Here is a 10,564-nt window from a genome sequence, read left to right as displayed (position 1 = left end):
TGTGTGTGGAGGGTGGGTGTGTGTGTGTGGAGGGTGTGTGTGTGGAGGGTGTGTGGGGGGAGGTGGTGTGGGGGGAGGGTGTGTGTGTGTGTGTGTGTGTGTGGTGTGGGGGGAGTGTGTGTGTGTGTGGTGTGGGGGGAGGGTGTGTGTGTGTGGTGTGGGGGGAGGGTGTGTGTGTGTGTGGTGTGGGGGGAGGGTGTGTGTGTGTGGTGTGGGGGGAGGGTGTGTGTGGGTGGTGTGGGGGGAGGGTGGGTGGTGTGGGGGGAGGGTGGGTGGTGTGGGGGGAGGGTGTGTGTGTGTGGGGGGAGGGTGTGTGTGTGTGGGGGGAGGGTGGGTGGTGTGGGGGGAGGGTGGGTGGTGTGGGGGGAGGGTGTGTGTGTGTGGGGGGAGGGTGTGTGTGTGTGGGGGGAGGGTGTGTGTGTGTGGGGGGAGGGTGTGTGTGTGTGGGGGGAGGGTGTGTGTGTGTGGGGGGAGGGTGTGTGTGTGTGGGGGGAGGGTGTGTGTGTGTGTGTGGGGGGAGGGTGTGTGTGTGTGTGGGGGGAGGGTGTGTGTGTGTGTGTGGGGGGAGGGTGTGTGTGTGTGTGTGGGGGGAGGGTGTGTGTGTGTGTGTGGGGGGAGGGTGTGTGTGTGTGTGGGGGGAGGGTGTGTGTGTGTGTGTGGTGTGGGGGGAGGGTGTGTGTGTGTGTGTGTGTGGTGTGGGGGGAGGGTGTGTGTGTGTGTGTGTGTGTGTGGTGTGGGGGGAGGGTGTGTGTGTGTGTGTGTGTGTGTGTGTGTGTGTACGGTGTGGGGGGAGGGTGTGTGTGTGTACGGTGTGGGGGGAGGGTGTGTGTGTGTACGGTGTGGGGGGAGGGTGTGTGTGTGTCTGTGTGTGTGTGTGTACGGTGTGGGGGGAGGGTGTGTGTGTGTGTGTGTACGGTGTGGGGGGAGGGTGTGTGTGTGTGTGTGTGTGTGTACGGTGTGGGGGGAGGGTGTGTGTGTGTGTGTGTGTGTGTGTACGGTGTGGGGGGAGGGTGTGTGTGTGTGTGTGTGTGTGTACGGTGTGGGGGGAGGGTGTGTGGGTCCGGCCTGTGTGTACGGTGTGGGGGGAGGGTGTGTGGGTCCGGCCTGTGTGTACGGTGTGGGGGGAGGGTGTGTGGGTCCGGCCTGTGTGTACGGTGTGGGGGGAGGGTGTGTGGGTCCGGCCTGTGTGTACGGTGTGGGGGGAGGGTGTGTGGGTCCGGCCTGTGTGTACGGTGTGGGGGGAGGGTGTGTGGGTCCGGCCTGTGTACACGGTGTGGGGGGAGGGTGTGTGGGTCCGGCCTGTGTACACGGTGTGGGGGGAGGGTGTGATGCCGGCCTGTGTACACGGTGTGGGGGGAGGGTGTGATGCCGGCCTGTGTACACGGTGTGGGGGGAGGGTGTGATGCCGGCCTGTGTACACGGTGTGGGGGGAGGGTGTGATGCCGGCCTGTGTACACGGTGTGGGGGGAGGGTGTGATGCCGGCCTGTGTACACGGTGTGGGGGGAGGGTGTGATGCCGGCCTGTGTACACGGTGTGGGGGGAGGGTGTGATGCCGGCCTGTGTACACGGTGTGGGGGGAGGGTGTGATGCCGGCCTGTGTACACGGTGTGGGGGGAGGGTGTGATGCCGGCCTGTGTACACGGTGTGGGGGGAGGGTGTGATGCCGGCCTGTGTACACGGTGTGGGGGGAGGGTGTGATGCCGGCCTGTGTACACGGTGTGGGGGGAGGGTGTGATGCCGGCCTGTGTACACGGTGTGGGGGGAGGGTGTGATGCCGGCCTGTGTACACGGTGTGGGGGGAGGGTGTGATGCCGGCCTGTGTACACGGTGTGGGGGGAGGGTGTGATGCCGGCCTGTGTACACGGTGTGGGGGGAGGGTGTGATGCCGGCCTGTGTACACGGTGTGGGGGGAGGGTGTGATGCCGGCCTGTGTACACGGTGTGGGGGGAGGGGGTGATGCCGGCCTGTGTACACGGTGTGGGGGAGGGGGTGATGCCGGTCTGTGTACACGGTGTGGGGGAGGGGGTGATGCCGGTCTGTGTACACGGTGTGGGGGGAGGGTGTGATGCTGACATTGAAAACACAAAGGATGTAAAGGTAGAGAATTAATATTTCTGATGATACAGATTGAAATGCTTTCCTAATCCTGAGCTGGGGAATATGTTGGCTCTCTGTAAATGGCAATAAATAGAATTAATCCTTTTGGTATTTTGTTTTCTTCTTAGTTGGTCAGTTTTATTTCCTTATCCGAAAAAGAATTCACCTCCGTGCGGAAGATGCTCTGTTCTTCTTTGTGAATAATGTGATCCCACCAACCAGTGCCACAATGGGCCAACTCTATCAGGTGAAGATCTGCAGTGTGCACTTAGTGTGAGCAATGTGTCGGTTCATGGCATTGAGGGCAGCCAATCGCCATGTTATTACCTTAAGGACTAAGAAAATTGGCCAACTTGGAAAACCAAAAGGATCATTCAAATTTAAAGGGATACTACAATGTAAAAAACAAAGAAAATGTTTAAAATGAATTAAATGTGTGTGTATATGTAACGTCATTGTTAATATAAGTACATATATTAGTATTAAAATACACTTAGAATGACGTTACATATATACAATACATATATATTTTATATTTATATATACACGTATAATTACAATAAATTATTTTTTCAAAAATTAAAATAAATTATACATATGTAATCTCATTCTATCTGTATTTTGTTAATGTGTGTGTGTGTGTGTAACAAAATACGCTTAGAATGACATTCTGTTAATATCATATATAAAATACAAAAACTGCAAATATTTATATATAGATAAATATATATAACTACATAAGTATACACGTAGAATTTAAATACATATATGTATATATTAAAATTCTACGTGTATATTTAAGTAATCTTTTAACATAATTATGTGATTTAATTAATTAAACTTTGATTGACGTGCCTGAAAACCCAGGCAGAAAGTGCAGAGAATTTAATTCGCACGCACTATATTTAACCCTGTATCTCTCCAAGACACCATAAAACCTGTACATGGGGGGGTACTGTTTTACTCGGGAGACTTCGCTGAACTCAAATATTAGTGTTTCAAAATGGTAACTTGTATTACAACGATGATATATTTAGTAAAAGTGACGTTTTTAGCATTTTTCACACATGAACGGCACTTTTACTGACGATATTGTTGTAATATGTTTTACTGTTTTTAAACCCTTATGTTTGTGTTCAGTGAAGTCTCACAAGTATAACCGTACCCCCTATGTACAGGTTTTATGGTGTTTTGGAAAGTTATAGAGTCAAATATAAGGCTTGCATTAAAAATGTTTACACATTATAATTTGCCAGATTGTTTACATTGCCTTTGAGACGGCGTGGTAGCCCAGGAATGAGAATTACCCCTATGATGGCATACCATTTGCAAAAGTAGACAACTCAAGGTATTGCAAATGGGGTATGTCCAGTCATTTTTAGTAGCCACTTAGTCTCAAACACTGGCCAAATAATTAGTTTTTTGCTTTTTTCACACGCAAACAAATATGAACGCTAACTGTAGCCAGTGTTTGTGACAAAGTGGCTACTAAAAAAAGACTGGGCATACCCCATTTGCAATACCTTGGGTTGTCTACTTTTGCAAATGGTATGCCACCATGGGGGTAATTCTCATTCCCGGGCTACCACACGGTCTCAAAGGTAACATTCCTAATCTGGCAAATTTCTATTTGAAAAAACTGAAAAATGGAATGTGCTATATTTGACCCTGTAACTTTCCAAAACACCATAAAAACTGTTAATGTGGGGTACTGTTGTGCTTGTGAGACTTTGCTGAATCCAAATATGTGTTTTTTTTTGCAGTTAAAGCTAACAGTATTATGACATTTACAGCTAAAATGTCTACAATTTTTTTAAAAATCTTAATTTCTCACAGTTTTTTAAATTTATTCATAATAAATTATGTTTCAATTATGAATAGTTCATGAGAAAAAAAGCCCAATTTCTCCTGAACAAAATGATATATAATAAGTGTGGGTGCACTTAATATGAAAGAGGTGAATTACGGTTGAACAGACATATAGCGCAAATTCCAGTTTTTGTTTACATTTTTGTTTTGATCAGAACGTGTACTATTGACTCTGTCCTGAAGGGGTTAAGGTAGTCGTTACTGTGAATATAGTATGTCCCTGCAGGCATTTTCATGTAAACACTGCCTCCATAGTAAGTGGCAGTCACTAGAGGAGCTTCCTGCGCTCCGAGAAAAAGAAAACTGCAAAAGGGCAGTGTTTACAGTACAGCCTAGGAACGCTTCTAGTGGTGGTCACTAGAGGTGCTTTTTGGGTCAGCACCAGTTGTTCTGGTGACTATAGTGCATGCTTTGCATGGAGACACAGAACTTCCCCATAGAGATGTATGTATTGAATGCATCACTATGCGGAGATGCTGATTGGCTAGGGTGGTGCTTGGCCCCGCCCTGCTTTGGCTGAGATCATCAGAATTGACAAGCTCAGCCAATCCAATGCTTTCCTATGGGAAAGCATTGTGACTGGCTGAGATCATCAATTCTGATGTCAGCCAAGGAGGCAGATCAGGGGTGGTCCCATTGCCGGCAAACCCGTAATGCTTGGAAAAAGTTGTCTTTTCTTCTTATTTAAGGGGTGGCAAGGTGTTTTTTACACGGTTTGCATTCCTGACCCTATAGTGCTCCTTTAACTGAGAGAATCTTTATATTTTTTTCAATAAATAATTTTATTACCAACCTTTGTCAAATCTGCTGGTTATATTGTGATTATTTAATGCGGCAAAATCGACTTGCAAATTAGTTTTGCAATATTCCATGTACCCGTGCCAGTGGGAAATTTAGGGTCAAATAACAGACTGCTTTTTAGGGTGGCATGGAATGTCCTAAAAGCATTAAAGGGACATATAGTCACCAAAACAACTTTATCTTACTGAAGCAGTTGGTGTATAGATCTTTCCTCTGTTGTCTCTCTGCTCAATTCACTGCCATTTAGGAGGAAAGGCAGTGTTTACATTACAGCCTAGTAATGCCTCTAGTGGCAGTCACTTTGTATATACTGCCCTAGTAACACGTCCCCTGGCTAGGACTCTTGCAGCCTTCCTAAACACTTCCTGTATAAAGATATTGAATGTCTAAACTTCTTTTATTGCACATTTTTGTTTAATTTAGAATTTCTTATCTCCTGGTTTGGTAGATCCTGCAGGAGTTTCCAGATTGTGATTAAAGTTCAATTTGCAGAGCAGAAGATAAAAACCTCTATAGTAATTTTAACATCTGATTGAAATTAAGCCATTAAAAAAAAAAAAAATATGCAGGATGTGTCAGTCAGTCAGGGCAGGTGTAGCTAGGGCTGCATAAATAGAAATAAAGGGATTTAACTCCTAAATGGCAGAGAATTGAGCAGTGACACTGCAGAGGCATGATCTATACACCACAACTGCTTCATTAAGCAAAAGTTGTTTTAGTGACTAATGTCAATTTTAAGGATATTCTGATTAATGTTGGAAGAACTGTAACTGGGCGTCATAGGGTACTCTGACTGTAACTCGGTGCCGTTGTGTAGCGTTCCTGGGCTGGTTCTGCCTGGGTGATGTGTACCGTTCCAAACTAAGCGGGCGGCATTGTTTAGCGTTCCTGGGTTGACTAAGCGGGTGGCATGGAGTACTGCCCCTGGGCTAGCTGACTCTAGGCAGACACAAGCTAAATGGGCAAGTGAGGACTTAACCGATTGACAATGTGTTGGTGGCTTGAATTTGATTACAGTGAATGCATGTTAACTTGTTGGTAATAGACTAATATACATACTTCTCTCCCCACAGGAACACCACGAAGAGGATTTCTTCCTGTATATTGCCTACAGTGATGAAAGCGTATATGGGAACTAACCCTACATCTCGATAATCTCCCACATGGCACTTATAACTTTGAGATCAGTTCTTCTTTTCTCCCCAACCCTTATTTCTTAATGACTTTTTTTCTTTTCTTTTTTTTTTTCATTTTCTTTTGTTTGACCTATCCCTTTCATTCCCCCCATCAGCTGTTTAATTGCCCCATCTGGGGTGGTTGGGGGCTGTTCTTCCTTTTAACAACCAATGGTGGAAAAGGAATCCCATGCCACCGCCCAGGTCATTGGTAATAAAATGAAACTGAGAAGTGGTGTACAATGTTTGTCATTCTGCATCAATTGATGCAGCTGTGGGGGCTGGGGGCTCTATGATATGATCCTGGCCTCATCAATGGGGTTTTGTGTGCAGCTGTTGGGTTTGGGGGCATTGTCAATTGCACAAAAGTGGTCTGTTGCTGCTGCCTGGAAGTATAATCTTCATCTTCATGTTCATATTTGCATTTAGCATAAAAACGTTACCTAGTAGTTTACGAGTTTTATTGATCATTTGCTATGGAATCTCTTGATGTATCAGGGTGTCTAAAGTGAACACTCCAGGCACTATAACCACTACAGCATGATTAGTATACATAATGACCAGTGTAAAACTACACCATTTCACATATAATTATAATGGGAAATACCGTTGATGAAAAGTGCACAAAACCCAGTGCCTAAATGTATTGCAAGAGATCGAATTCCTCATATATAGGCTATAACTCTAAAACAGAGTTGAAAATATATTAAAAAAAATATATACTTACACATATAAAATAAGCTATTATGGGAATACTCCAAGCACTGCTGTCTCCTCTGCGACTGGACGATCTTCCACGGAGCTAAGTCATGCAGTTTTGAGTCTGTTCATTGGTTGAGAGAAGTAGCTGTGCACTTAGCCCCACTGAGTTACACCATGCAGTTCAAGGTCAGTTCACTGGCTATGAGAAGCTCCTTCAGACCAACTCCAAGTGAGGCTTGGATGGGCCCCTGGTCTACCCAGTTTTGTTGTCAAATTGTTTGATTACTTACTCTTACAGTACCATAACCACCACTGTCACCATAACCACCGGAGACCATTTTATTTCCCCACTGGTGGTTGATGTAAGAGACCACTGTGGCATTGTCCAATTGGATTTATACCACTGATGTCTCAGATCTCTAGCAAACTGAAGGAGAGCTTTAAACTTCTTCCAGCTCTAGAATGTTCAGATATTTTCTTTTGAGATGGAGGCCTATGTACCCTGGGTGTAATGTGACTGATAATTAGTGCAGAAATTGGAATCCGATCGCAAAGACCTCATGTACTGTAAGAGGGATTCTGTGATGTAAATGCCTCTGTAGTTTGAGGTGCGCTGAGAGGCCATGAGCTCAGTGTGGCAGATCTATCGCAAACAACATTGATCCCAATGAGCTTATAAACTCTATGGCTGATTCTCGAAAAGTGGATCTTCACCATTTGTTTCAGATGATCTGTTCTGTCTAGAGATAGTTTGACTGTCCTTTTTATTGAGGAGTTGAACGTAGTCTATAGAAAGACCATTCTATGATATCAATGCTTCTATGTTGATAATCTAACCGAATGATTGGAGAATGGACAACACTTTACCCTGAATCTTCCCCAGAATCAGAATGTCGCCCAGGTATTCATAAAGCTGTTCTCCTAGCACTATAGTGTTTCTCTGCGCGACACTCCCCCTGTGGCAATTAAAGGGTTAAAACCACTCCCCTATTCCTGTGCCAAAGTCACTTGACACTGGCTCTGGCAACTCTGTCCACGCCAAGGGAGAACCTTAGGCACGTACGCGGGGAGTGCCCCTAGCACACTAGTCCTTTCCTACAGGAAAGCATTAAATCAATGCTTTGCTATGGAGGATTTGAAGATGCTGGATGTCCTTATGCAAAGCGTCCCTTGGCCGGCTCTCTGTGTAGCCTTATTCCATTGCACTCTCAGTTCACTCTCAGGCCCAAAGTAACCTGTCTGGTTACTTTTCTTCATCATTGGCTTCTGACTCTAGTTCCTGGCTACTCTTGCAGATTACCCAAGTCCTTCATCCTTGGCTTCCTCTCTACTCTCCCCCTACCGGACTAGTCTCTCGCATCGCCGTTGTATGTCTGCCTCCTCTCAGGCTTCTAACCTTGGCTCATCTTACCTGACTACTCTCATGGAACAATCTTGTGCCTTGCTACAATACTGGTAACACACCTCTGCTTTTAAATTAGCTCCAAGGCTCTTGGATTCATGCAGCCTTTTCCTCCATAATTGCCTCATTTCTCTTTCCACCATTTCATAGATCATGGGGAGGCAACCTTTGACACGCCTGTTGGGTACTCTAAGGTTTTAAATGCATGTAATATAGATATAATAATACCTAGTGATATATATATATATATATATATATACACACACACCCACCCACCAGTCCCTGAAGTTCTTTGTTTTAAGTGATGATATAAACACTTATGAACGGCAGATGGAAAAAAAGAGACTGCATAAAATATATGTTTAATAATACACTATAAAACAAAGTGACAAACACATTTATAATCAATTTGCTACACATCTAGATTTTCGAATCAAAAAGTAAATCCCTTTTCTTGATAAGGTTAAGTATCGACATTACTCCTTTCTTGAATTTACAATCTTATTGGTGAAGGACATTAAACAGTGGGACCAACTTTCAGTGTTGCCCAGTGTTACGATTGGCTCCGGTCTAGCAGGAGGTTGGATCGCTTGGATGTCCTGGTTCCCGAAGTCAGAGAGTCGAACGGTGTTTCAATCGGTAGAAACCTGCAAATGTAGAATATCCCACTAGCTATAGCAAAGCTAGGATTCCCGGATCCCTACAACACGAGTCAAGGCTGCGAGTTGAGGGTAAAACGAACTGAGTTTAATGGCACACAAGCATGGCAATTTATGCAAGTCCCCAGGTCAAGGGACAGCCCCCTATCGACCTGATGGGATACAGGTACAATACAACGAGTCAGCCAATCACAATACAATGTATCATTCAAACTAGTACCCGCCCAGCTTGGAGATAATGAGGCCAACGGTTATACAATCTAATTATCTCCAAGCACCCAAAAGACCATGCTTTATTGTGTCCGAGAAAACGGTGTAAAAATACATAACTTTGGAATTATTTAGGCAATATAGATCATTCCACGAATCGTTCAGTAGCTCAGATCTGGGTACACCAACCATACGAATTGCACCCAGATCCCACGAACAGAACGGGAGGTTTCTGCCATAGAAAGTCTTGTTCGGCAGTTTGGTCGTGAACCCCTGATGGCGGCCATGGTTTTAGGTTGGTCAATGGACAGCGGGACCTCGACTCCGTACTTATGGAGCGGAGGTCGGATACATAGTCACACGAATCCCCGCTATCAGTCTGGTTGTCCCGGCCATTCGGGATACGAACAGAGACCGCCCGGAAGGGGTACTTAACCTGCGGTTAACCGCAAGATCAACGTTCTAATCGATGCCACACGCCAGAATGTAGGTGGTCCCCCATTCGTGAGTCCTTTGGCAGTTTCCCTTCAGGGAATTGTATATGAATGGGGTGTCCCCTGGGACCGTCAATTAGTTCGTGGTTAACCGCAGACCATAGCGCCTTGTGCGGTTAATGAGCAGCACACTCCGCTCGCCGGGTGGTTGTGCCATTCGGCACTTTGAGAGGTGACGAGGTTAAGTGGCGGCACACGCCAAAGGCCGGGGGGGTCCCTCGTTCGTACCGATGAATTGGCCTTTATAAGAGTTCGTGTAATGTGTTCGTACGGTCTGAATGCCAGTAGAATAGGGTTTTTGTAGTCCTTCTAACACCCAGCATACAAAACTGAAATACTTGTTGGTGTGGTGGTATATCATTGAAAGATGGGTTACTAACGCCTAGGTTGTCCCATTCCAGAGTGATTATATCCTCCTGCACAAGGTACCGCTCTCTCTCACCCAAGCACTAGCTGATAATTGGTGAAGAAGAAATGGATTGTGCCTCTGTGTCTGTAAGATAATTGAGTCAGCTCTCGGTTAAGCTAATTATCTCCCGGAAACAAAAAGTGCCAAATATAAAATACTGCAAAACACATGTACTAATGTAAAGCACCCCCACCTTCCAGATATCTCTGGAGCGCCTATTCTGTCCAAAAAGCATCTAGAAGGTATATGGCTAGCCCAAATTTATCAAAGTACAAAGTTCAGCAGGATGCGGCTAGCCTCAGCGCAGATTTCCTGAGTGCTGGGTAGAGTTTCCCAGTCACCTAAAAGCACAACGCTTTTCGTGGGTACATGTAGCTTCCCCAAGTCCTTGGTGTCATTCGATGCCTGTCCACCTCCTCTTCTTACCCTTGAAAAGGTGTTCTGGGGCCAAAAGCAATCTAGTTAAAGATTTAGTGAACTGCGGTGACTGCAATCCGCTTTATGGTTCCAGGACGAGTTAGTCACATGTGATCAGGCGTGCCATGTTTCAGCAGTCTAATTGGTGGAGTATAGGCGGTTCTGGATAACCAGGAAGGGGCGCTGGACTGGGAGACATGGGCTGGGGGTTCATAGTGTTATGGTCTTTTTGGTGGAGGTGGAGGGGAGACATGTACCCGGTTTAGTTGAGCACAGGGTCCGTCACACTACCCCCCCCCCCCCTTATTACAGCAGAAACGGCTTTACC

The 10,564-nt window shown here is 45.9% G+C and overlaps 1 protein-coding gene across 1 annotated transcript in view; it reads left to right on the top strand.

Annotated features, from left to right (window-relative positions):
* The window catches only part of LOC134601575 (gamma-aminobutyric acid receptor-associated protein), a 20,531-nt gene extending 14,356 nt beyond the window's left edge, over window positions 1–6,175 (top strand). The window contains exons 3-4 of the mRNA XM_063446098.1: window positions 2,227–2,345; window positions 5,842–6,175. Coding sequence (XP_063302168.1) covers window positions 2,227–2,345; window positions 5,842–5,907 — 185 coding nt within the window. The 3' untranslated portion in view covers window positions 5,908–6,175. The remainder of the gene's footprint in view (window positions 1–2,226; window positions 2,346–5,841) is intronic.
* The last annotated feature ends 4,389 nt before the right edge of the window (window positions 6,176–10,564 follow it).

This window comes from Pelobates fuscus, chromosome 3, assembly GCF_036172605.1.
Source record: "Pelobates fuscus isolate aPelFus1 chromosome 3, aPelFus1.pri, whole genome shotgun sequence".
Classification (NCBI taxonomy): domain Eukaryota; kingdom Metazoa; phylum Chordata; class Amphibia; order Anura; family Pelobatidae; genus Pelobates; species Pelobates fuscus.
The sequence above is the reverse complement of the archived record's forward strand: the minus strand, read 5'-3'. Positions and strand labels throughout refer to the sequence as shown.